This window comes from Vombatus ursinus, unplaced genomic scaffold (assembly GCF_900497805.2).
Source record: "Vombatus ursinus unplaced genomic scaffold, bare-nosed wombat genome assembly UNPS02014811.1, whole genome shotgun sequence".
In the NCBI taxonomy this organism is placed as follows: Eukaryota; Metazoa; Chordata; class Mammalia; order Diprotodontia; family Vombatidae; genus Vombatus; species Vombatus ursinus.
The window spans coordinates 6,525,237-6,550,917 of NW_020954589.1; the positions used below are offsets into that span (position 1 = coordinate 6,525,237).

The window sequence follows — 25,681 nt, forward strand, 5'->3', positions numbered from 1 at the left end:
CCGTTCCAGGAGTCCAAGGAGTCCAGGAGTCCTGCTTCCCCACCCCCTTCTTAGATCCACACTCAGAGTCAACACTTCTTACAAGATTCAGGCATGCCACTTCCCAGTCCATCTTCCCACTTCTCAATAGGACCCAGAGGTTGGGACCCTAGGTCCCCTATTCTTTCTGAATCCACTTACTTGGATTTCTCCCATCATGGGACCTGGGAGTCCTTGTGTTCCCAGACCCCACCTTCATACACACGCCCCTTTCCTTGTCGTCCGCTGCTCTCTCACCACTGACTTTAGGGCATGGGGTACAGGGAATGACACCCCTGGCTCCCACATGCTTCAGCTGTCCCATGGCTGTGAGCTGGAAAGGGTTCTGGCGTTAAGACTAGGGCAGGGAGGACTTCACTGCCTGCAAACCAGTGACCTAAGCCTGGGGAGCATCCCTCCTGGAACCACAAAGGAGGAGGAGGCAGCTGGTGATAGGCAACCATCTTTCAGCAGTGCAAGCCTGGCTGTAGGGAGACTGCAGGAAGACACTTTGGCGACTGCTACCGGCAGGGCTTGGAGTTCAGGAACCCAAGGGTAAGGACAGGGATTTTCTCCTGCCCAAAACTTCCTGGGCCTGGGATGAGATGAGTGTCTTGAATCCTTTCTTCTTCAGCAAGAACCGGGAAAAGATAGTTAAACCTCCCCAACTAGAGAAAAGGAAAGGAGACAAGGAATTCTCTACAAGGGTCTTAGGGGGACTCAGTGTGTTTGCATGCCTTCAACCTCTTCCTTATTTCCTTCACTGTCAGGAGATTCTTGTAGACTTGATTGTAGGGAGGCCATAAGCTTATATAAGCCAGGGGGAGGTAAGTGGGGCAGTAAGGAGAGGGGAAGAAACTAAGACAAGGTCAGTACCCTAACCCTTAATCCTCCCTTTTTCCTTTCCCTTCCTCACTAATGTCTCCATCCCTTCTTGTAAGCCTCTAGGAGGCCCCTGAGGAGGAACCTGCCCTTAGGTGCCTGGCATTTGGCTTCTCCCCACCTACTATCATTCTGACCTGGCTTCGAGATGCAGAACCTCTAGGCCAGGGATCCCAGGATCCTGAGGCCACCCAACCTGGAGGAGATGGGACCTATCAGAGCTGGGTAACAGTGAAAGTCCCACCAGGAGAAGAGCTTAGATACACCTGCCTTGTGGAGCACTCAGGGTTGACCCAGACTCTCAGCCTGAGGAGGGTAAGGAGTTGTCAGAGGAGCTCTGGGGGCTTGGCTATGTCACTAGTGTTTAAAAACCGACCAACTTCCACCAGACCAATTTCACCTAGACTCCTAGTCTGGGTGGCACTGTGGCTAGATCCTTGAGCTTGGAGTTAGGAAGACCTGAGTTCAAATGTGGTCTCAAACACTTACTAGCTATATGACCCTGGGCAAGTCACTTAACTTCTGTCTGCCTCAGTTTCCTCAATTATAAATTAGGGATGATAATAACAGCACTTACCTCCCAAGGTTGTTGTGAGGATCAAATGAGGTAATATTTGTAAAGAACTTAGCACAGTGCCTGGCACATAGTAGGCACTTAATAAATATTGCTTCCCCTTCCCTTCCTAGCCCTACGCCCCACCCTTATCTCCTACTCTTTTAATGTTCAGAAGTCCTTTCTCCTTTATTCATGGTCATGGATTCTAATCTCTTTTTCTTTACCCTCCAGGGAATAATCAGACTCTTTCTCAGTGTTGAGCCTGGTTTAGGTGAGATTCCAGGGCAAGAGGAGAGGACAAAGAGCTGTGGGAGTTCAGGGCTGGAGATTTAGAAGTTGGGTGGAGGGAAAAGGATCATAGGAAAGTAAATGTGCCTCCACCAGTTTCTCTCCCGTAGACCAAGGAAGAGACCATTCCTCCCCCCTCAGAAGCATGGGAACAATAGAGACTCATCTTCTCAAGTAAGAAATAGAAAACATTTTTTCCCTATTTCTGCTGTTGGATTTGCCCCCCTCTTCATCAGCAGCCTTGGTTAAGAGTCTGGGATGTAGGTAATATTAACTTGTTTACCAAAAACAATAACCTTGAGCTTGGGAATCCTCTGAGTATTGAAATATCTCTTTCTTTTAGAATAGATAAAAGAATTCTTACTTCCCAGCAGGGTGAGGACAGAGGGAAATTTTTACTCTGAGGCTTAGGACAGGATGAACATAAACAGGTTCAACAGAAATTTAGACACATTCATAGATGACAGATTATTAAATTCAAAATAGGAAAGGCTGGCTGACTCCTTCAGACTAGCCCTTTCATGCTGCTGTGGATCTGGATTCCAGGGTTTGACCTTTCAGTATTTCAGGTCTAGGACTTTACTATTCACCTGAAACAGAATGCCCAAAAACTCTTACAAGAGACTTACAATCCAACACGTATTTATCGAGCCAGCACTTTTATGCCCAGCAATATAAAGGATGTAAAGAAGTATCAGGCTTGATTCGTGTCCATAAGGAAGACAGTCCAGCTCAAGAGACAAAACCTAACATATATAAAACAGATAGATAATAGTTAAGTACTAAATTGTGTGGGATAGGCTCTTAGGTATAGTATAATAGTGAGAAGTGGCTAATGGCTTTTCAGGACTTGGGTTAAACCCTCGACAGACAGAAAGGAAAGGTAGGGAACAGAGAGAAATGAGTACAAGAAACTGAGGTTAAATCTGTAGTGTTGTGTTTAGTTTTGGGGGGCAGGAGACAGGGGATGGGACAGGGGACATTTTAGAAAAGGCATCAACAAACTGGAATACCTACAGATCAGATGAAGGGCCAGGAGCATGGAGAATAACCTAGCATTTATGTCACGCTTTTTATTATTACCATTTAATAGATGAGAAAACTGAGGCAGAGGTTGAATAACTTGCCCAGGGTCAACCAGCTAAGTATCAGAGACTGGACTGGAATTTAAATCTTCCTGACTCTATGTACCTCCACTCAATCCACTGCGCCACCTAGCTGTTTCTGAAGGTTTATGGGGATGATGATAGCTGTATTTCCAGAATTTGAACAGCTTGCTCAGCTTGGCCCCAAAGTGCTGAACTGAGAGCAGTGGGTGGACATTGTAAAGACACACACACATATAGGCTTAATGTAAAGGAAACAATTAGAAAGTGAAATAAGTAGCCTCAAGAGGTTCCTACCCCCCACCCCAGACACTAGGTCTTCAGTTGAAGGGTTGACCACTTGACAGGGATATTAATAGATGTGTCAGGAGTGGACTGACCAGATGATTCCTGAGGCCCCTCCTAGCTTTGGGATTCTGATTCCCTGTGAACAAAAAGGAAAAGTGGGGAGTAGTGGGAGATAAGGAGGGAGGGAGGGCCTACAATGTGAGGAAGAGGAGGAACAATTTATAGCAGAATGACAATTTTATTGCTGTAACTTGAAGGAAACAGTCCTACCTTTCCAGAGAATGAAAATTCAAATCTAAGCGCAACACACTTCCTAATCAAGGTGGGACTATCCATGAAGAAGCCAGAAAGGACAGACCTGGGGGTTAAGGTAGGAGGGGGTGGGGACCCTGCTCTAGGGAAGCAGGAGCAGGCAGGAGTGAAGGCAATAGGGATATAGGGTACAGGGATAAGGAATTGTAAGAGAATGAGTGGGAAACGGGAAAAAAAGTGAACCTAATCTAGGTGGATGAAAGACCACTTGGGTTCAAGACCCTAGTACACAAGACTCAGAGGAGAGTGGTGCCTGGTTGATTAAAAAGTTATATGCAGCCCAGGAACAGGAGTTCATGGACTCTGAGGCTGACCAGCCTGGGGAGGGAGCAAGAGGCAGTGGAGCGGGCAGGGGCGGGGGACTGGGCAGGGCTGGGGCATCAGAACAAGGCTGGGCCCCGGAGGAAGCCAGTTCCTGGCAGGTGGAAGGCAGTTCGGACATAACTCCCTCCCCAGCCCCAGCCTGCCATGGGCCTCCCTCTGCCCTGGTTCTCTCGTTACTTCTGTCGTCTCCTGCCCTCCCGGATCATGGCCCCTCACACTTCTCGTGGGGCCTATTCCCAGAATGCTGGGCCACCTACAGGAGAACTAGCCACAGAAGAGACCAGAAAGACCCTATCCCCAAACAAGGTAAGAGGGATGGGGATAGGGGGTGGGGTGGAACAACATTATTTTAGACTGGGAGAAGGGACAAAACCTTAGTCCAATCCAACCCACCCTCCTACCTTCTGGAGCCAAGCATGTCATTCTATGATCCATACTAGAGCCCTTTCCCCTCCAGCTTTTTCCCCAATACTGAAGGATCTAGCTGCCCCCCCCCACCTTCATATAGCAGAGTCCACAAAGTCCTTGAACAGGTCCCTGGTTTGAGAGTTAATTATTCGTCAGAGGGGAAGTGTAGTTTTGTGTCTTCGTCCAGCAAGGCCATACGGTCCCTTTCACCCAGACATTCATGAGGAGGGGAGCAGAGGAAGCAGTTCTTCTCCCCAGTAAACTCAGTACCACAGCCCAATTAAGTTCCTCCGAACCCTCGGCATCCTCCCCCCAGGGTCCAGGCCACAGAACAGCAGAGCTGGCTCAGGCAGAAGAACTACTGGAGCAACAGCTAGAGCTGTACCAAGCCCTGCTGGAGGGGCAAGAAGGGGCATGGGAAGCTCAAGCCCTCGTGCTCAAGATACAGAAGCTCAAGGAGCAGATGAGGCGGCACCGAGAGAGCCTGAGAGGTGATGGTGACGCTTGAGGGGATCTGTCCTTTACCTTCCTTTACTGGCTGAACCCAAGCAAATGCTCTTACGAACTCCTTTGCCCCAGGGTCCCATCCTATTCCCTCCTTTTCTGGAGCAGAGAGAACACACAATGACGGGAAATAGGAATGCTCTCCTTCTGAGGAGGGCCAAAAATGGGAAGGGGTGCTCAGGGGTAGCTAGCCCCTCCTCACCCTAGTAACTGAATCCCCTCACAAATGATCCTATTTCCAGTCCCCTAAGATAACTTCCATTCCTCCCCCAAGGCTGAAGAGGAGAAAAAGACCACCCACCGCCACCCCTCAAATAAAGGAACAAAACCCTCAGACACTCAAGATACTTTTTTGTTTCATTTTTAGTTTTGTTAAAAAAAAATCCGACAGGACAAATCAATAAAGAGTTTTGGGGATGACATGAACAGGGCCGTTGGGGCGGGGAGGCTGGGGGGTAGGTGGCAGTAGTGTCTCCTTCACCCCCCGCACCAGAGTGTTCGGCTCCTGGGGAGGGAGAGGGTATCATACTCCAGGGACAGGTCAAGGCCTCTACCGAGTCTGCTCAACTGAAGAAAAAAAAAAAAAAAGAAAGAAATTAAGATAGGGTTAGAGGTGGGAGTAGTGATAGAAAGGGAAGTGATACAGAAAAAGAACTATACAGAGATAGAGGGGGAAAGTGATAAGAATTAACGAATAACACATTCTAAGACTTTAAAAAAAAAAAAAAAGGCCCAGAGAGATGAGATCAAGGGATCAAGTTAATTAACAAGAGTCCAATACTCACTGTAGGAAGAAATGTCTATCTCATCAGGCAGTTCACTGATGTTGACCTCGAAGCGATCCTGGACGTCATTGAGGATTTTGGCGTCATTTTCATCTGATACAAATGTGATGGCTAAACCCTTTGTACCAAACCGGCCTGCTCTAGCCACCTAGGGACAAGAATGTGATAAAGTCAAGGAGTATCCTGAGGAAGAGACAGGGCATAGAAAAGATGGATATGGGGCATAAAGGTGAGGGAAAGGCTGCAATGCCAAGTGGGAAGGCATTAAAAAGTATCACCCAACTGTAAGACTTACCCTGTGTAAGTAGGTGTCTGAGTCCTCTGGCATGTCATAGTTGAAGGCGATGTTTACTCGTTCAATATCCATGCCCCGGCCAAATAGGTTAGTGGCCACAAGGATACGACGCTGAAAATCCTTGAACTGTTGATACCGGGACAACCTAATAGTAGGGACAAGGGGGAAAAGAGCAGAGGAGGATATGAAAGTTGCCCTTGGCACTCTTCTGGCCACCCCCCACCCCAACTCCTCTGCTCACCTCTCCTCTTGGGGCATCCCACGATGGATGGCAATGGCTGGGAAGTTCTGTTCCACTAGGAGCTGGGCCAGGGCAATGCAGCGCTGCACAGATTTCACGAAGATCACCACCTGTGTGTGGTGGGGTAAGAAAAAAGATCCAGTAACCCAATCCAATCCTTTCCTGCACCACCAAACTACATGCTTCTGATATTCAGACAGCCTTAAACACAGTCAATTTTCATTTTGTTTACTTCACTTGATTCTAAAAACTATCATGCATCTTGAGAACAAGGTAAAACCAGAGGGAAGTTACGGGGTGGAAGTTAACAATCAGAGAACAAAAAAGATGATTATTATAAGAAAAGGAAAAGACAAATGAGATGCTCCCCACCTTTATAAAATCACACAGAGCAGACAAGAATGATTCCTTTGGTATCATATCTAGTGAGTCTCCTCTAAAGGACATCCCTGGCATTTACATTATCCTTCAAGGGCTTTTCTCCCGTGTCCCCCCCTATGCTCTACCCCTCCACCTTCAGACCCAGCTGACCTGGTTGAACTCCAGAACATCCAGGAGGTCGAAGAGTTTTCGGTTCTTCTCATTGTCCTTCAGCTTCACGTAGTACTGCTGCAGCCCATGCAGCGTCAGCTTCGTCTCATCATCCACGAAGATCTCCATTGGCTGGGGGGGAGGAAGGAAGGGGACGGAGGAGGGAGGGCAGAGTGGGGGTGTTAAACCTGAGGGGGGTGGGTGTTGGTGGGGATAGGTGACTCCCAATACACCCCATGAATGGGATGGGGAGAAGAGAGTTAAGATGTCCAGCTCCCTTCCCATCTCCAACCCCACAGCCTCCCAAACTCAACATAGTCTCTTCTCTATAAAACAGGGTTTTAAGTATGAGCCATCCTAGGATGTCATAAACACCCATGGAAAGCATTATGGGGGCAGGAGGACAAAAGACAGAACTGATGGCCTCCAGTGAGACCATCCAACGGCAAGAGGCTATTCAGATGGATTAGAAAACATCACCTCATTTTGCCTGGGAGAAGGGGGCAACAGTGGAAGTGATCTCAAGAGGGATATGATACTAACAATCAGATAAATCTGAAATGGTAAAATGATAGGTTGACTTAGAGGGAGATGTCAAATCTCTGAAAGATTAGATTGCCATGTTAAACAGCTGGTTAAAGGAAAATGGAAGTTACTTAAAGTGAAAGACTACACTGCTTTCACCTTCCAGCCAGAACCATGTAAGACAAGAGATCCTTTACAGGACTGGCTTTCTCTAGAATCTAAGGTTAAATAAACTCCAGTAGTAAGAGTGACCAGGCAAAGAACTGAACCCCCTATTATTATATAAGAATTCTCCTTTATAGCTCCTGATCTATATATCCCCTTGAAGGGGAGGAGAAAACCACCACAGAGGTAATAACAGATTCAACCTCAATTCCCATTTGCCTCTCTAATCTCTCCAGCTAGCCCTAGGTTCTGCAAGGGAAGTAATGGTCTAGTTCACTTAGGAGTTTAAAAGTCTCCTTGAAATTCATCTCTATTACCCACAGGGGGTAACAGTACAAGAGAAGCATCCCACATAAGGGAGCAATACAGATAAACTCCCATCCCCAAGCCTTATCCCACTGCTCTTTCCCCACTTAGAGAACCCCCAGCCCCCACCTGGTTTCAGCAAAGTAAAGATCTTCACTTGTTACCTTGCCCTTTCCCCCTCCCGGAAAAAAAAAAAGGAAACAAAAAACCAAAAAAATCCACCACCCACTCAGGAGCACCCCCGCAACTCGCATGGGTGAAGGGAGCGCGGTACGCGTAAGGTTCAGGAAAAAAAAACCGGGAACGGAAAAAAAGGCTGGTTTGGTCCTCTGCTTCCTGGACACGGTTCTCCCGCAGCTTCTGCTGCCGCCTTCCGATGCTGGATGCCATCCGCAATCCCCCGCCGCGCTGAGTCTCTGCTGCTGGCTCACATCTCCACAGGGTCCAGATCGGGGAGGAGGAGGAAGGGAGGGGAAGGAGTAGAAGGGTCGGGGGTTGAGGTGCCAAAGGCCCCCACCCCTGAAGGTGAGGAGGGGGCAGACTCATTTGTGACTTTTGCTCTTCTGTTGGCCATGCCCTGCAGTCTGTCTGTCCCTCTCTCGCTCTCCTGTCATCAGGAAATGTGGGATTTGGGGAGATTTGAGTTTTATGGGGAGCTAAAAGGCCCCAGTTGTGTTCGATGCCACCTTGAGGGTGTGTGCTCGTGGGGGACAAAGGAAATAGTGGGTGGCAGAGTGGGACAGAATGTCCCACCCTGCCAAAGGGAAAAAGAGTTTTGTTGTTGTTTGGGTTTTCTTATTTTGTTGGGGTTTATTTGAATTCTACCCGCTCTCGTGTTTATCCCGACCAAGTCTTCCGGAGTTTCCCTGGCACCCGCGCAGACCTTATCACTGGCTGTCTCTATCTCTGTCTTTCCAGGGAGGTTTACATGACTCCATCTCAGCACTGGGAGGACAGGGAAGAGGGTAGACTGGAGAAGGTCGAGGAGAGGGAGTAGGAAGAGGCTGCGGGCAGGGGATGGAGGGAGAGAAGGTAGAAGGGTATTTACGTCTTGCATGAACTTGCGGCAGACAGGGCGGATCTCTTTGCTCAGGGTGGCACTGAACATCATGACCTGCTTCTCATGGGGGGTCATGCGGAAAATTTCCTGGACATCCCGACGCATGTCTACAAAAGAGGAGTGATGAGGAGGCTAAACGTAGAACGAGGGAAAGAGTACTTTCCAACAATATTGAAGAAAGTAAAAGTTTACTACCTGGTTCCCTGTTCCCTGCTCACACTTATTCCAAACCTAAACAAAGTCAATATACTACTTTTGGCTTTAATATGCTGTCCCACCCCCCAACACATACACACATCCTTAATTCTACCCAGGTATCTTCAACCTTTCCTTCCAAATCTTGTTCAAAATTCCCCTTCTAGAAAATTCTCCCTAATTAGGTGTATTCAAGTCTTCTCTCGTGGACAAATTTAAGTATGCTTCCTAGTTGCAATATCTAAAATTTAGCCTATCTACTAGTTCAGTTCTAGGCTATGTTCTCTCTCTTCCTAACCTAAAAGCTGAGCTCCCTTTTCCCCCCGCATTTCCTAGAATAGCTAGGACTAGATTCTGCAAACATAAGGCAGAGTAATCAGTATACAGTGTTCTCAGATTAAGGAAGTCCTTCTATGGTCTGAAGGCACTCCTCTAACATAAGGAAAGAAAAAGGCCTGAACCATTTCCTCTTTATTATCCCCATCACCAAAGCTGCCCAAAGTACCATGCTGCCTTGCTTGGACTCCCCAGATCCCCTTTCATCATGAACCAATGAAAACATTCACAGATATCCAAAGAATCCCAGCTTCTGGAGCCCAGAGCCATCAGTCATGGGTGATAGATCAAGAGTCGTCCTGGCACCGAGGTGCTCCATCTTAACATGAACACATCATGTGGCTCCAAGGGTCAAATACCCTGACCTTCAATTTCCATGAGGTACGGCCCCACTTCTGGGATCCCTCTATTCTTCAGGTCTTCCACTCACCGAGCTGTTCGAGCATTTTGTCACACTCATCCAAGATAAAATGTTTAATGTGTTTGAGATTGAGGCTCTTATTTCGGGCCAGGGCTAAAATGCGGCCCGGGGTCCCCACGACAATGTGTGGGCAGTTCTTCTTCAGCACCTCCTCATCCTTTTTTATTGACAGACCACCAAAAAACACCGCCACCTGTCATCCAGAATTGAAAAGAAGGTCACTACAGAGAATAATTATCTTCCTATTTCCTAAACAGCCACCATTTCCCAGTTTTGACTTCTTTCCTTTTGGCTAAAACCTTTTTAGTATCACATAAAAACTTTAGAAATCATCTAATGCTCTAATTTTACACATAAGGAAACCTAAACTCAGAGGGATTGACTCACTCATATAGTTAGCCAGTGGTAGAATCAGGACTAGAACTCAAATCTTCTGACTTTAGCTAGTGTTCCTTCTATACCCTTCTCTTTGTAATTCTGAAAAGTCCTGCTTTACTCTAAGATTAGGGTGAATGTACTGAGGGACCAGAGAACATTGAAAGGCAGAGCTTTTGGTTTGCTGCAAAGTTACTAGACATAATTTACCCCAACCAAGACAGCCCAGTTCTGACTGGGAAGAAGTAAAATCAAGCAAACTCATCTGTACCTAAGCAGACAGCATGCTTTCTACTCCAATACAGTTAAGTGAGAAAAGTATAATGGGAACCTCTTAGGCCATCCATCCATCCAGTGGTCCAGATAGCCAGGCCTCAATTTTCTGCTATCCTAAAGAATGAAGACATCATGTACCTTCCGAATCCACATATACCATTAGGGATAGAGAGCTTAAAACCTTCCCACACCACACACCCTAAGCTTTTATCCATACTACCACTTCCTAGAGCATCCCAAATGGTGATCAAGAAGGGAAAAGACCCAAGTATAATAATGAGGCACAAGGAGAAGTAAAGTGACTTAAAAGCAGAGAAACAGAGAAGCAAAGGGTCAGGATAATGGAGTCACCTACACCCCCAGCTCACAAACCACTTAACAAAGAGACTAGGGAAGGATTAGCAAAGCTAATGTATTAAGAGCCTTTGGCCATTGAAAATCCACCAGTAATGAAGATATAGGCTTTTTTGGGAGATTGATGAAATCTAATGAAAATCTCACCCACATCTAACTTTTCAGGAACCTGCCTACTGCATAAAGCAAAACATACCTGAAGACAATATTTATTCTGGAAATGGCTTATGATTCATTTTAGGATTAGGTGACCTGAGTGTCTACTATGTCCCCAAATATATCTGACAGGTTCTAATTACTACTCTCTTTCTCCACCCTTAGTTTCTACCCTTAATCAAGTCTCCTCCCCACCAATTACCTTGACATTAGGCATGTATTTGGAGAAGCGCTCATACTCCTTGCTGATCTGAAAGGCCAGCTCCCGAGTGTGACACATCACCAGCACAGAAACCTTAGACAGGGATAGACAGATGTTCAGCAGATTGCCCTTTCTTTAAGAAAAGGCGGTCTATCAACAAAAAATACATCTAAGCTTATTAAACAGTTTCAATTCTGAGACCTAACAATTTAAATGCCTCTTATACACTCAACCAAAAGTGCCTTGTGAATTATAGGTATTCAAGACTTATTTGTTAAACCATTTTCATGTGTATGTTTGGCCTTCCAAACTAGAAAATGAGACCCTTGAGAGAAGTTGATTTTTCATTCCAATCTTGCCTAGTACAATTCTCAATATTAGGTAGAATTTCAAATCAACAGTTAAAAAATAAATAAATCTTAATTAAGCCAAAAACCTTTAAAGTGAGTTTGGTCTTGAAAAAAGGTCTATACATTTTAATGTTGGGTTTTGAAGTCAGAAAATCCCAACCTCCCACTCCAAAACTCTTTCACACACACACCTCCTCCCCCATCTGCCATCAGTCAAGGGTGATAGATAGAGGTCATCTCAGCACTAAGTGCTCATGTCTCTGAAAACACGTCATGTGGCAGAGATAGGTATACTCCCTTCCCTTCAATACTCTTTCATCATTGTTCCCCACATAGTTTATACCTGACCAGTGACTGGCTCCAGCTGCTGCAGCGTGGCCAGCACAAACACAGCTGTCTTTCCCATGCCTGACTTGGCCTGGCACAAGACATCCATTCCCAAGATGGCCTGAGGAATACACTCATGCTGGACTGGGGAAAGAAAAGGGAAGATGATGGATTATTGGTATCCCAGACACACAAATCCAATACCCCTAAAACTACAAGGAACCAGTTCCAAAATTTTCTAGTGGCTGCTAGGTGGTGGAGTGGATAGACTAGAGTTCAAATCCAGCCTCAAACATTTACTAGCTGTGTGACACAGGGCAAGTCACTTAACCTGTCTGTCTCAATTTCCACATCTGTAAAATGGGTTAACATTAGCACTTACCTCCAGAATTTGTTAGGATGAAATGAGACAATATTTGTAAAGCATCTAACAGTACCTGGCACACAGTAGGCACTTAATAAATGCCTATCCCCTTTCCTTTTGTTTTACACTCCAGGGTAGTTTCTGCCCCAATCCTTTGACCCTTACACATTTCTTATGCTTAATCAGAGAATGAAAGAAAGAAGTGACTTTGAATAAAGAGATTGGTTGTGGTAGTTTTAGGCAGTAACAATCTCTAGTGAATGGGATCAGGGTTTCAGCCTACAGGGAATGAATCTTTTATATTACTCTTCTACCTTTCTATTCCACCTTACCTCGTTAACTCTCAACCCTCAGAAAACTGCTTACCCTCTCCCAAATCCTACCAATTCCCTCATAATCTCCCCACCCCATTCACACCTTACCCCACCAATCATCTCCCGCTAATTCTATCACCATTACCTCCAGCTCTACCCACCATTCTAGTTCAATAGATATTTTTGCACTGCTTTATCCCCATATCATCTCACTCTAGAAACCCTTATGCTTCTTTACTATCAATTTTCTTAGCAATCCCCCAGCTTTGTTCCCACTCTCCAAAACTCTGCTTCCTTTTCCCTCAAAGCTTCTTGTTCCTGGATCTTCTACCCTGGGGCCTTCTCCTTGTTCCCTAGACTTATGGAACAAGGAGGAAAGATGCTTACCTTCAGATGGATGCTCAAAGCCACAATCTACAATGGCCCGGAGCAGCTCTGGCTTAAGTAGAAAGTCACGGAATCCAGAGCTGTGGATGGAGACATAGGAACCTTTCACATCTTTCTTTGCAGGGGCCTCAGCTCCATCCCCCCCAGCTGCTGTCTCCACTTCATCATCTTCATAATCGAGGAGTTCATTGTCCACATCATTCTCAGCCATGGCTGGGTCAAGGGAAGGGGATATCTAGATAGGCTCTGGGAAAACTTGGTGCAGGGAAGCTGAGGTGGTAGAGATTCAGGGAGCAGCAGGGGAAGATGAAGACACTGGATTCAGAGTTGAGAGCTGGGGAAGACAGGGTTGAGAGAAACAAGCTAGTGATACTTTAAAAGAAAAAAATTTCCCACCAACCTCCAGTTTTCTCTATATTCCTCCCTCTTTCTAAAAATTGAGGTATTTCTTCTGGATAGAGAAAAATAGACAAGGTGAGAACGCAAAGGTGAAGTCTGGGAGCAAGGAGAAGTAGATTTATTATCTTTATGGACAAAGTCTGAGGTAAGAAATATAGGAACCAGAGTAATAGCGTGAAAGAACTGCAGAGTGGAAGGTGAGGGGATAATTTTTATAACTGCATAGAGCTAAGGTAATTTTTTATATGAGGGAAGGGATGGACTGGAGCTAAGACTCTGCAGCAGCATTAACATCTAACGATTTATAGAAGCAGTAACTTCTTCCCAGCCCTAAACCTGTAGCAACTAGTCAAAGGTGACAGAGTATGGTACTTTATGGCACCCACAGGCAGCTCTAGTCTCAAGAGGAGCACACCACGTTGTTGGCTGTTACTCAAGTCCCTCTTGGACAGGGACTGATCAGAGGTGGAGATCCTCTAAGTCAAGAAGGAAAACGTTCTACTTCAAGGGGGGAGAGGGGAAGCAGGAGAATCCTTCATCAACAGAGTATCACATCTCCCCTCCAAACTCGAAAGACTGCTCCGGCCACCACCTTTTACTGGCTTTAATCAAATGGGGAGGTCTCTACCTGTTGGTAGTTTATACAAACTGGGCCCAGAAACCTGCCCCTCCCAACTGCTCCTAAGGGGACCCAGTAGTAAAGGTTCCATGGATAGTAGCTTTGGGCAGTAATTTGCATTTTCCCTATACTACGGTCTCCACAAATATCCCGGCTAAAGGAGGGAGCTGCGCCCTCCCGACCTCTCCAGCGAGAGTGGGGCCGCTGGGGGAGGATGGCGCCAAAGCGCGAGAGATTACCCCGGTGGGGGGGACGGACGCAGTGGCGGGGACACAATGGCGCCACGGCCGCCATCTTGGATCCTCCCCCTTCACTCCCGGCCGCCCCCTCCCCCCTGGAGGGGGCTCTTCCCTCCCGGGCGGGGCGGGAAAGGAGGCGGAAATAACGGCCCCGCAGGGGCCCGGAGCCTAGGGTACCGCTCTTGGCAGGGGTATCTGGGGGTCCTTGCTGTCGAAAGGCCTCAAAGAAGGACGGATGGATGTGGATGAAGGCCGTGGCCCCCGCTTACCTGAGCGGGGAAGAAACGCGTCTGGTGGCGGCAGCGGCGGCGACCAAGGAAAGCGGCCTCCACTTCCGGTCCCCGCGTTCCCTCTCCCCTTTCCACCCCACTCTCTTTCTAGGACGCCAGTGCGCAGACGCGAGGGACAGGAAGCGTGGCTCAAGGACCTCCTACGTCTCAACCGTCCCGCGCACTAGAGAGATGCCCCCTGGAACGCCTGACTAGATGAAAACTATGAATTTCTTTCCCGTTCCTCCGTTGCCGCTCTAATCTACGTTGTCGGGGGAGAGTCCCAGTACCACTTTCTCTTTTTTGTGAAGCCCCCTCTCGCCACTACCCCGAACTCCCTTCCGCTATTTCGCTTTTCAGTCAGGCTTGCTTAAAGCAGAGCTCTTCGCTTGGAACGCAATGAATGAGACGCGGTGCGTTCCCACGGGGTCCTACGATTGCCGTGGTTGCCAAGGTGACCTAGGCGTACTTTCGTTTAGACTTTGTCCGGCCTGTGCGCCGGGTGCGATGGCTGGGTGTTACCCCGGGGCTGGGGGAACGTGGAATGGAAGGAAAGGGAAGTGGGAGAGTAGGGGGTCTAAAAGAACAGGTACCTGGGTGCATTCGTCTTATTTCTAAGCCCCGCAGGAAGAAAGGAAGTGGGCATGCTGCCACTGTGACTGGGCAACCCAGCCAGTCAACAAGTATTTATCACGCGCCTACTGTTTGGGGCACTGTGCAAAGCACTGGTAATGCCAAGAAAGAACCCCCCACCCAAAAAAAAAACCTCACCACAGCCCCCAAAGATCTCATAATCTAATGGAGAAACAAGCAACATTTGTGTACATACAAGATAGCTAGAGAACAAATGGAAGGTAGTCTCAGACGGTTGTGGGGGGGGGGTACAGGCCTTTTGAAGAAAGTGGGATTTGAGCTAAGTCTTCAGGGAAGCCAAGGAGGAGGGGAGGGGCGTCTCCACACCTGACCAGAAACCCCCTCCACAGTGTCCCGGGCAGATGGACCCACTTATGGATATCCCTGATGGATTTTGGAACAATGGTAACTAACATGCCTTAAAGTTTAAAAAGGATGGATGGCTACTGCCTTGCCACTGTCATAGGGCATAGGCAGGTTAGTGGGCAACAGGGAAAGAAGGGGTACAGCTACTGTGTGCCCAGTAAAGGAGGTGAGTTAGGGATGGGGCGCCTAAATTCAGCTACAAGCCTTCCTCACTTCCCATTCCCCTTGCTGCTGCTTCCAGTCTGGGGGTCTACATCCACAAAACCCTACCCCTTCTGCCTAGGGGTGGAAGTGTGAAGTCCAAATGCATTCTTGGGACACAATCTGCAGAGTGGAGAATGCTTTAAGATTCTCCCAAAAAATGGCAGCCAGTAGTGGAGAAAGTGAAGAGCCAGACTCCCTAATCCAATGTTCTGTTGCCAGCTGTCTTGCCAGAGGATAGCACAGTTATTTGAAAACAATCTTAATCTGTAATAATAATAGCTAACATTTATATAGCATTGTACTAAACGCTTTACAACTATTACCTCATTTGATCTTCATAACAATCTTGGGAGGTAGGTGCTATTATTATCCCCATTTTTTACAGATGAAGAAACTGAAGCAAATAGGTTGTGAACTTAAGTTCAAATCCTCCAGGCCCTTTCTATCAATTTCACCATTTTATGTCTGTCAGACACTTAATGATTGTGTTAAGTATTCTTCTGTATCTCCTACCTTTATCACTTGGGATGAGTTGCATAAATATAAACTGTATTGTGAAACTAGACTTGAAGTGTGATATAATGGGGGGAAAAAAATCAATGGACTTAGAAGACTTGCGTACAAATCCCAGCTCTGCCATTTATTTAAAGTTGTGTGAACTGGAAAACTAGTTTCCCTTTCTGGGAATTAGAATATGTTAAGTAATGTAGAAAGTAAGGGAACTGGACTAAATGATCCAACTTTCCCTAAGTCTTATGACTTCTGTTATTTGTTCTAACTTTAAATCATTCAAGTTTCAAAAGATGCTTTATCCTAACATTTCCAGATCTGATAAGAAATGAGAGGGAATGAAAAATGGGATATTATGAAGGAGACTCTACAAAAAAGAACTCTTAAAAGTTTTTCACAACTTATTTTATTGACATTTACATTGGTTTCATTTTACAGCTGAATAGAACAATACGAAATTGAGGTGTGGGAGAAGGAAAATGGAAAAAGGATGGGGGACACTCCCATAATAGTATTACATGGAACACAGGATGTTTCTCTATAGCTAAGTCAGGCAATAGTAAGAGCCAAACAGGTCTTTCCAAGAAATTTTGAGGGATAGGAGAAAGAGAAGAAAAAATGGAGAAGTAAAGGTGATGATGAAGAGACAAAAAAGAAAAGAGTAGGAGGAAAAAGAAACTCTTGGAGCCATAATAAGGTTAATGGAATGATGGAGGTCAGCAAGTTTCGTCACTGGTCACAGGAGTGACATGCGGGAAAATCCAGACACTTGAAACATAGTCATTTGAATCAGAAGGCTACTAGGACTACTTAAATCAATTGGGGAGAAATTTTGACCTATCTGGGAGAAATTTTATTAATAACTGATAGCTAGCTTTAAGTACTTTGGGTTTCCAAAGCACTTTACATTAGTTATTTCATTTAATCCTCACCAGAACCTTGTAAGTTAGTGCAATTGTTGTCTCCATTTTTCATATGAAAAAATTAAGTAACTTGCCCAGGGCACACAGCTTTAAAAATGTCTAGAGGCCAGCTATAAAGGTCAAGGTTGTAAGGTCACCAGGGGTAGATTTAGATTCTGTGTGGAAGAGGCATCATTCTCAGGGAACTTAAAAGGTCCTGGCAGGAGTTATAGAGCTAAAGATTTAGGGTTCTATATGGGAGAGTTATAGGGTGACTCCTTGAATTTCTGGGGGACTGTCGGAAGAAAAGGGATATGGCTGGAGGACAAGGTGTGAGGTTTCAGGGTAGGGGGGAGGTGACTGGTACAGAGTCCCTAGGCAGCAATCCGGTAGTTGGGATGGATCTGGGGCCTGATGTCACAGACCATGCCAAGGAGTTGAGCCAGGACACGCTCACGATTGCGCTGCTGAGAACTCTGCATGCCCTGTACCTGGCGCCGAGTTGCCTGCTCCACCTCAGCTGACAAGTTCCCCTGGGAGCCCATGGCCTGGGTTGGGGGGGGGGATAAGATGGGTGGGGGCATTGGGGAAAGAGAAATTGGAAAGAAAGAGACAAAGAAGGGTCCCAGAGTGTGAGGTTGCCACAGGAAGCGACAGAAAGAAAGTTCAAGAAAAAAAGACCCAAATGTGGACATTATCCCTTCCCCTGAATCCTTATGTACAGACTATGTGAATTCTACAAAAGCTGTCCAGGCAACAGAGAGATACACAATCTTCATTAAGACTTCCATAATAACCCAGAAACTGAATTCCCCATCAACTCCAACATTATCACCTAGGCCAGAAGGATTCCACATTTCCCACCCTAGACTACTGCCATCTTCCACACTGGATGTAAAAAGCCCAAACACTGCGTCATAAATTCCGTGTTTCCCTTAGAGGCCCCCCAGACTTCCCTCCACATCACAAAAACATTTGAAAAGGCTATATACCTCACAGGGGTCCCCACCCCATTAGAGTTCTCTTCATCCCCAATATTACCCTGATTCCCTTTTTCAATATGCAATATAGCCCAAATCTTACCGCTTGCTGCTTGCTCTGGAACTCCTGCTCTCGTTCTCTACGGTACTGCTCTACCTCCATCTGAGCCTCTTCCTTGGCCTGCTTCAGTCGCCGAGCCTTCCCTGGAGTGAAAGAATGGAAGAACATCCCCAGAAAGATAGTTAAAGGCTCTTTCAACCAAGAGTCCTCCATGATCACGCTGGTAGTTCAATCCCCTACACATCTCTCCAAAGGAACCCTGTCATTTGGCCTAACTCATATCCCGCCTCCCCACCCCCAACCCGCTCCTCTCAGTAATCTAAATGCCCAGTCCTTCTAAAGCCCTGTTCCCTGCCGAGGCTCTCACTCTTTCGAGCATCTGCCACCTTCTCAGCCGCTCTCTTCTCAGCCTGCAGCAGCTGCTGGATGCCCTGGGATTGACTGGCCATCTCTATTTGTGAGCAGTGATGCTACCAAAGGTACCAGCTTACTGCCACCACCTCCACCTCCACCCCAACCCCCACCTCATCCAGCTATTCCTCCTTCCCTCCGTTGGGTCTTAGAGTCCCCCTGCTTTCAGTTCCCTCTTCCTCCCAATTCAGGCTTGAATTCCTTCTCTCCCCTCCATCCCATTCCCTTGCTCTTGCAGTACCACCTGAGATCACCTGAGGGCAACAGAGACCAGATCACTGCCTGCTAGTGTCCCAAGCAGGTTTCCTATCCTCTTTCTGTATTTTGGCATCATGATTTCTGCCTCACTCATGGCTCCGTTCGAGGCCTTGGTGGAAACAGAGGATGGACAATCTGGTTTTTCCCTAGATCTCCAGCAACTCCACTCCATAAGAGCCAGCAGTTGTTTAATCCTTTAAGATTTGCAAAATGCTTTACAAATAGTCTCATTTTATCCTTACAACAACCCCAGGAAGTGAGGAAACAGTCACAGAGAAATTAAATGACTTGCCCAGGGTCACACTGCTAGTATGTGTGAATAGAATACCAAACTTGGAAATACCTGACCTAAGACACTAGTATGTGACCTTGGGCAAGCCATTTAAGGAAAGAGAAAAAGCATTTACTCACTTCAGTAACATGCCTACTATGTGTCAGGCGCTGCACTAAGCACTTCACAAATATTACATATATTATCTTATTTGATCCTCACAACAACCCTGTTGTTATTCCCATTTTACAGATGAGGAAACCGAAGCAGGCAGAGGTTAAATGACTTGCTCAGGTTCACACAGCTAGTTAAGTGTATGAGGCAGGATGAACTCTGGTCTTCCTGATTCCACTACTCTACACACTACACCACCTAGCCCCAGTTTCCCCATCTGTAAAATGGGGATAATAATAGCATCTATCTGCCAAGGTTGATGTAAGGATAAAAATGAAATATTTGTAAATCACTTTGCAAACCTTAAAGCGCCATATAAATTCTTATGATTGTTATTATTCTGTGTCTGAGGCTGGGTTTGAACTCCAGATCCAGAACTCTAGAACTCTTATCTGCTGAGCTCCCTCGCTCCTCTCCTTCCTCTCTTCCTCATTTCCAGTCCTTTCCCCAAGGTTTGCATTTCTGTTTCTACATTTCTCCCTGCTTCCACCCCGTGTCCGTATCTCTCCCCGGCCCCCATCTTTCTCTTAGGTTTCTCCAGTCCAGACCCCGACCCCAACCTGGGAAGGCGGTCCATAGAGAAATCACCGCATACCGCTCGCTTACTTCTTCCTTCTCCAATTCACGCCGGCGCCGAGTAGAGTACAGCCCCTCCCCCTCGCCCTGCCCCTACCCCTCCCAGTCCGGCGGAACCTTTCTCTCGTGCCCCGCGAGGTTCGTCAGGAGCCGAACCTCGGCGGTACTTGCCATCCGCCCTATTCCTGCCTCACCCTCTCCCCTTCCGCCGCTCGTTTCCGGTTTGCTTCCGCCCTTTTCCCTTCAGGCTGCGCAGGCCCTACGCGGGGCCTTAGCTCGATTTAGCTGGATGTAAGAGGCTCAGACGGAGCTTGTGGCAGCTCCTGGCCTCGTGTTCCGGGCTGCGGTGATTTCTGCAAAGCCACCGAGAGCCTAGATTCCCGGACTCGGCTACTTAGCAGCTGCGCGGCCTGGGACGGAGCCTTTGCACCTGTACCTCACGTTCCTTACCCGTCACGTGATTGGGGTTGGGCTAGACCGTGGGTTCTTCCCTTTTTGTGTGTGTCGTGGAACCCATGACCCCTTCTCGGAATAACGTTTTTAAATTATTTAAAGAAAGCCTAAATTTTAGTTCGAGATTAGTGAAAATAGAGATGTCATTTTTCTCCACCCCAGGGAGCTGACTTTCATTTTGAATCCTGAGGTGTCATATTGACACCTTCAGAGCTGCTCTGTAAGGGGCTCGACTGAACACGAGGCCTTGTCTTGCTGGGCAGTATTCCCACGACTTACCTGATAGGTTGGGGCAGGCCCAAGGGTCACAGGGCAGGGACATTATGACAGGCCAAGGCTTCTTGGAGTGGTAGTGCTTCTACCTGCTCACCTACAGATACAGATATCTTATATATGTAGACAGATCTAAACCAGATGATTACAAAATTCATGTGCCCAAATTTTGCCACCAGCCCAATATTCCTCTGCTTTTTAAAATCCTTTCTTTAATTGTGCTATTTAAACATGACTAATGCTGAAATGTTTTGCTTGACTTCATATGTATAATGGGTATCCTATTTCTTGCCTTTTCAATGAGTTAAGGAGGAGCTGAAGAGAAATTTTGGGACTGAAAATAAAATGAAAGTGAAAAACTATATATAATGAAAAAATAATTGTACTTTTTGGTTCAAAGAACCCCAAACAACTTTATCTCCTCTCCAAAATTATGTAGCTACTTGCCACAGTAATCTACAAGAAAGATACTTAAGTTTTGAAGAGGAGATGGTTTTTATTTCAAGATTTAAAGTGGAAGGTAGAAGTGTACAAAAGTGGGAGAAATAGGGAGAGAGTATGGGAAAATGAAAGGAACAGCATGGAGCTTATGTTCTGTTCTAGTTCTTTTGCCTCATTTTCTTTCTTTTCTCAGTCCAGAACCCATCATGGGTTCTTCCTCTCACCGACGCAGACGTGAGCGACGTTTCCGAAGATATCTGTCTACAGGACGGCTGAGCAAGGCTCAATCCCTGTTTAAGCGACACCCAAGGCTGGATATAGATGCTGGAGAGCCACCACTACTCCACCGAGCCTGTGCCTGCCATGATGCTTCTGCCCTTCGACTGCTACTCCGTCTTGGAGCTGACCCCACTCACCAGGACTGCCATGGAAATACTGCTCTGCATGCTGCTGCTCAACAGGGTCCTAGTGGTGAGTCCATCCCTTACAGGACAGCTTTGAATGTATCAGACAGTAATAATCTGCTGTCAGAATCTCAGGTGAAAGCAAGAACCTTGGGATACAAGATATTTTTCTGGTCATTGGAATGAATTTCTTCAGCTGCAAAGTGAGAAAAGTAATGATAGTTACACTACCTACTTTACAGGGTTGTTGTGAAAGTCATAATAGATAACATGCAAAGGTAGTTGTAAATCCTAATATATAATATATTGTGTGTGAGTACATACCTATATATTTGTATATATAGGTATGTATAGACACAAACATATATATACAATGGATATATAATATACAATATGTGTACATTTTATGAATCTATATGTGTATCTATGTGTACATACTTATTGAATATATGTATATGTATCTGAAGTGGCACTTCAGATTTTTACATCCATTCGTTTAGCTCCTACTCTGTTTACTTCTAAGATGGTAGTCATTTTTCCAACCTGCTTTTCCTGTCCAGATCTATTTGTATCCCCAGTACCCACTATCTGGCCCATGATGGTGGTCTTCTGAGTAAAAGTTGGCACCTAAATGGGTAATTTTTCTCACTCACCAGAGGTCCCCTCATTATATAATTTGTCCAGCTCCCAGATAAGGCAGGTAGGTGATCCACTGGATAGAGTGCTAGGCCTGAAGTCAGGAAGACTCATCTTCCTGAGTTCAAATCTGGCCTCACACACTTAGTAGTTATGTGACCCTGGGCAAGCTACTTAACTTTGTTTGCCTCAGTTTCCTCATCTGTACAATGAGCTGGAGAAGGAGATGGTAAACCACTTCAGTGATTTTGCCAAGAAAACCCCAAATGGAGTCAGGAAGAATCAGACATAACTGAAATGGCTGAACAACAACAATAACAGAGCCCAGATAGCAACTGGCAGTATTCTTATAATTTAAGATGAGAGCCACAGCAAACAATTTTGTCCTTTGACCCCTGCCAACAGCCTACAAGGACTTTTTTCTGCCTCTGATGACACAATGTCCCACTGCCATGAAGATGAAGAACAAACAAGGAAAGACCCCTGGGGAACTTCTTGGCTGGGAAAGTCCCCCAGAGCCATCTGTAGAGTCAGAGGAAGAGGCTTACAGGGAGAGAGAATGGAGACAAAAGCTTCAGGAGGAGCTAGAAGATGAGTGGCAGGAGATGCTGGGGAGGTTTGAGGGTAAGGATAGCCCAGAATAATGCCCTCAAGATGCCTACATCTCCCCCGCTTCTCATATCCCTTATTGCTTAGCTACTTCACACTCGTTCCCATCCCTTTCATCTGTTCTGTCTCCATCTCTTTTCCTTCCCATCTATCTCCTTTCTTCCTCCTGGCCTCATTGTTTCTCTTTCTGCTTCCCTCCTTAAGAAGCCTTTCCATTTATATACTCATTGCTCCTTAGGTGATGAGGATGCCACCTTAGACACCCCAGAGCCTGAGTCCTTCTCTGCCTGGACTGAACGCCTGGCCCGAGAACATGCCCAGAAACAGCAACAGCAACAGGCAACAAAGAGGGCCCGGCATCCAGAATGTATGTCAGCCTCCCAATGCAGCTGGCAGCAACAAGAGGTGGAACGTCGTCTATTCCGAGAACGAGCCCAGGCCAAGGAAGAAGAACTGAGGGAGAGCCGAGCCAGAAGGACCCAGGAAGACCGAGGGCATTGTGGGGGACACCGCAATAGGACGAAGCCCAGGGGAGACTTCCCCAAGGGAGGAGACAGACTTTGGTGTTTTAAAGATATACCTTGGCCCTGCCCTGGGGGAAGGGACCCTGAGGCAATGGCAGCAGCCCTGGTGGCCAGGGGCCCCCCACCTACGGATCAGGGAGCCCTAAGAAAGTATTTGAGGGCCCAGCAGGTCCAATGGCACCCTGACCGATTCCTGCAGAGATTTGGGTGCCAAATTGAAGCTAGGGAAAGGGAAAAGATATTGGAAATTGTGACCGCTCTGTCCCAAGCCCTCAATCGGCATGCAGAAGGCCTAAAGTGACCTAGAGGAAAAAGACAAAGAATGAGTACACATGATAGGAATAAGTCAGACAATAGGATTCAGGTGATAATGACAAAATATAAAACCTGGAATGAGGAAAAAGTTGGGTGTAGGAATAGAGGCTCAGGGGTGGGAACTGTAGAAAAAGATGAGGCCTAAATAAGGACAGGTTGTGGGTTAAAGATGAAGTGAGCTAACTGGATCAGTCATGGGCAGTTGCTACCACTGAATCCCTTTTCTTCCTACTTATTTCCTAATAAAACAAGAGTTCCCCATCTTATTCCTAATTTCTCCTCTGCCTTTTTCCATCTCTGTGGTTTCTATCACCTATGACATCTCCCTTCTGCTTACTAAGCCTACAGTTTTCATATGCCAGAGACGTACACATGGGTGTGATGTGCTCTTGGCCTGTGATATCACTTCATCCTGGCTGCCACCCTCCCCAGCCCTCAACATCAACATCCAGAGGCTTTAGCCTGCCCCACCAAAGCTCACGCATCTCTTCCTTTCTCCCCCCAACTGTTAGACCAAGTGCCTAAGTCTCCTCAACCCAGTTGTTTGTGGCTGGAGAAATAGGCTTAATGTGAACGGGGCAAAAAGGGAACAAAGCTGTGGTCTCTTCTTCCCCCCCCCCACCAGAACCACATCCTCCACCCCCTTACCTCCCCACCCCCCACCCCCAGGGCTTTTCCTTTGCTGAGTCACTAGGATTTGAGGTGGGGGGCAGTTAAGGCTAGGAGACCCATCAAGAGGATTGTAGGAGGGCAGAATTAGGGGGAGCTAAGAGCAGAGAGGGAAGCAGCCCCTCTGCAGAGGAGTGGAATTTCGGTTGCTAAAAATAACTTCGGGGAAGGAGAAGGAAAGGGCCAAATTGTGTAACCTGGGCTGTCTGTTCTTGGGTAACCTGAGGTCCACGCCCGAGAACAGCCCAACCTTCATAGTCTCCCAGTTGGGAACTAAGTATCCAGACTTTTCAGGGAATTCAGACATCAGTACTTTGGAAATACGACCAACATACCTTCTAGCCCCTGTTGCCTTTCAGAATCCAGAGAATTGTCCTGGCTCCCCTCCCAATTCTTTTCTCCCCTCTCCCCACCATTCTTTCCTGCCTCATCCTTTTCTCCTCCTTCCCCAATTTCAGGACTCTGATTTCCCGGTCTCGGCTCCTGTTACCCTCAAGGACCCAGGATCTTTGGTCTTTTCCCCTGGTCTATAATCTCTGGGGTGATATGGACCCAGTCTGTATTTCATAGATCATTATCTCTTCCCGGAAACAGTGGTTGAAGCTCCGTGGGGGGAAGGGGGCTTAGAGGTCAGGTGGGGATTCCCATGGGGGGCATTCCTTACTCTCTCCTCTGGCCTCCCCATACCTCCCACCCCAGCCTCCAGGAAACAGGAGGTGGGAGTGGAAATCAGACAATACTGCTTCCCTTTCAGCCCACTCCCGACCCAACTCACACACTCTGCTTTAGTTCTAAGAGAAGGAGCTAGAGGAAATGGAAGAAGATGCCTTTTCATGCCTGTGGGTGCACGTGCTCATCTATCCATTATGTTAGAAACTAAATTTTTAAATACAGAACTCACATTTGCATGGGGGAGCCCCAGATAGATGGAGTTAGGGATAGGGCATTAAGTTGAGGGTGCTTCTGGGAAGACTAGTGAAAATAGAATAGGAGGGAAAAGTGGACATGGAGGACATAAAGTCTCTGATCACCCTTAACTCTTCATTCACCCTACTTGATGTCTGATTAGGTGTTCAATCTTTTTGATTCTGCCTCCATAACATGTCTCATCTTTATCCTCTTCAGTCCACCCTAGTTCAGGCCCTTATCACCTGGACTGTTGCCCTGGCCTCTTTTCATGGTTGCCTAATAGGTTTCCCTTCATGGAGCCTCTTTCCTCTTCAATATGACTGCCAAATGTATATTCCTAAAACACAGGTCTGACCAGGTCACTGCCTTGCTTAAGAAACTGCAGGTTAAACAGACTGTAGAGTAAAATGTTCAGCATTTCAAGCTGTTGACACTTGGGCTTCAGGATGTCTTTCCAGGCCGATGACGCATTATTTCTCCCCCAGTCACTCTATTTCAAGGCCAATGGTCCTTCTTTGCTTCCCCAAACACAACTCTATTCTCTTTCATGGCACCTTAGACATACGCTGTACATATTCTATTCCTAGAATGCTCTCCCTCCTCATCTCTGCTTTTTGAAACTCCTGACTCCCTTCAGGGATCTGCTGAAGTGCCATCTCTGACAAAGGGCCTTTCCTGATCCTTCCAACTATCAAATGTTCTTCCCCTCAGAAGATTTTGTATTTATTTTATATATACTTTGTTTTCTTACCTGTGTACGTATTATTCCTCTCCTTCTCTCCTTGCCCCACTCCCATTCTAGTAGAATGTAAGACTCTTAAAAACAGATTGATTTTTTGGTTTTGGGCGTTTTTTTGGTTTTGTTTTGTTTTGGTTTTTTTTTGTCTTTGGATGCCCAGCACATAGCGGCAGTGCCTGGCACATA

General features: G+C 46.6%; 4 protein-coding genes and 2 non-coding genes across 18 annotated transcripts; 2 read left to right on the forward strand and 4 right to left on the reverse strand.

The window, feature by feature from the left end:
* Positions 1-1,059: 1,059 nt before the first annotated feature.
* MCCD1 (mitochondrial coiled-coil domain 1) lies at positions 1,060-4,690 on the forward strand (the record flags this gene model as incomplete). Its single annotated transcript, XM_027876669.1, has 3 exons — positions 1,060-1,215; positions 3,907-4,080; positions 4,499-4,690. Coding segments are annotated over 3 exons (522 nt in total), but the record flags the coding sequence as incomplete, so codon positions are not given.
* Positions 4,691-5,031: 341 nt separating this feature from the next.
* On the reverse strand, positions 5,032-17,897 carry DDX39B (DExD-box helicase 39B). Of its 2 annotated transcripts, none has more exons than XM_027876471.1 (11): positions 17,876-17,897; positions 12,652-12,985; positions 11,603-11,730; positions 10,910-11,002; positions 9,556-9,739; positions 8,583-8,701; positions 6,539-6,670; positions 6,008-6,117; positions 5,767-5,911; positions 5,472-5,619; positions 5,032-5,253 (listed from the first exon to the last, which is right to left on the reverse strand). In XM_027876471.1, exons 2-11 carry the CDS (start codon positions 12,860-12,862, stop codon positions 5,237-5,239), a joined length of 1,287 nt encoding a protein of 428 aa, XP_027732272.1. In that variant the 5' UTR covers positions 12,863-12,985; positions 17,876-17,897; the 3' UTR covers positions 5,032-5,236. The 2 variants fall into 2 exon arrangements, with proteins under 2 accessions (XP_027732272.1, XP_027732271.1); XM_027876470.1 differs by lacking the exon at positions 17,876-17,897 and adding an exon at positions 14,178-14,289.
* On the reverse strand, positions 9,390-9,468 carry LOC114053663. The gene has a single exon (XR_003570399.1). It is a non-coding gene; the product is annotated as a small nucleolar RNA SNORD83 (small nucleolar RNA).
* Positions 11,464-11,539, reverse strand: LOC114053662. Its single transcript, XR_003570398.1, has one exon. It is a non-coding gene; the product is annotated as a small nucleolar RNA SNORD83 (small nucleolar RNA).
* Positions 16,280-19,793, reverse strand: ATP6V1G2 (ATPase H+ transporting V1 subunit G2). Of its 7 annotated transcripts, none has more exons than XM_027876483.1 (4): positions 19,508-19,589; positions 18,499-18,611; positions 17,876-17,976; positions 16,280-17,340 (listed from the first exon to the last, which is right to left on the reverse strand). In XM_027876483.1, exons 3-4 carry the CDS (start codon positions 17,933-17,935, stop codon positions 17,167-17,169), a joined length of 234 nt encoding a protein of 77 aa, XP_027732284.1. In that variant the 5' UTR covers positions 17,936-17,976; positions 18,499-18,611; positions 19,508-19,589; the 3' UTR covers positions 16,280-17,166. The 7 variants fall into 7 exon arrangements, with proteins under 7 accessions (XP_027732284.1, XP_027732285.1, XP_027732288.1 ...); XM_027876484.1 differs by having other exon boundaries at positions 18,489-18,611; XM_027876487.1 differs by lacking the exons at positions 18,499-18,611; positions 19,508-19,589 and adding an exon at positions 19,718-19,793.
* A 76-nt stretch (positions 19,794-19,869) lies between these two features.
* On the forward strand, positions 19,870-23,444 carry NFKBIL1 (NFKB inhibitor like 1). 6 transcript variants are annotated; one of them, XM_027876473.1, is made up of 4 exons: positions 19,870-19,955; positions 20,884-21,161; positions 22,136-22,354; positions 22,578-23,444. In XM_027876473.1, exons 2-4 carry the CDS (start codon positions 20,897-20,899, stop codon positions 23,162-23,164), a joined length of 1,071 nt encoding a protein of 356 aa, XP_027732274.1. In that variant the 5' UTR covers positions 19,870-19,955; positions 20,884-20,896; the 3' UTR covers positions 23,165-23,444. The 6 variants fall into 6 exon arrangements, with proteins under 6 accessions (XP_027732274.1, XP_027732278.1, XP_027732276.1 ...); XM_027876477.1 differs by having other exon boundaries at positions 19,903-20,002; XM_027876475.1 differs by lacking the exon at positions 19,870-19,955 and adding an exon at positions 20,010-20,196.
* Positions 23,445-25,681: the final 2,237 nt, after the last annotated feature.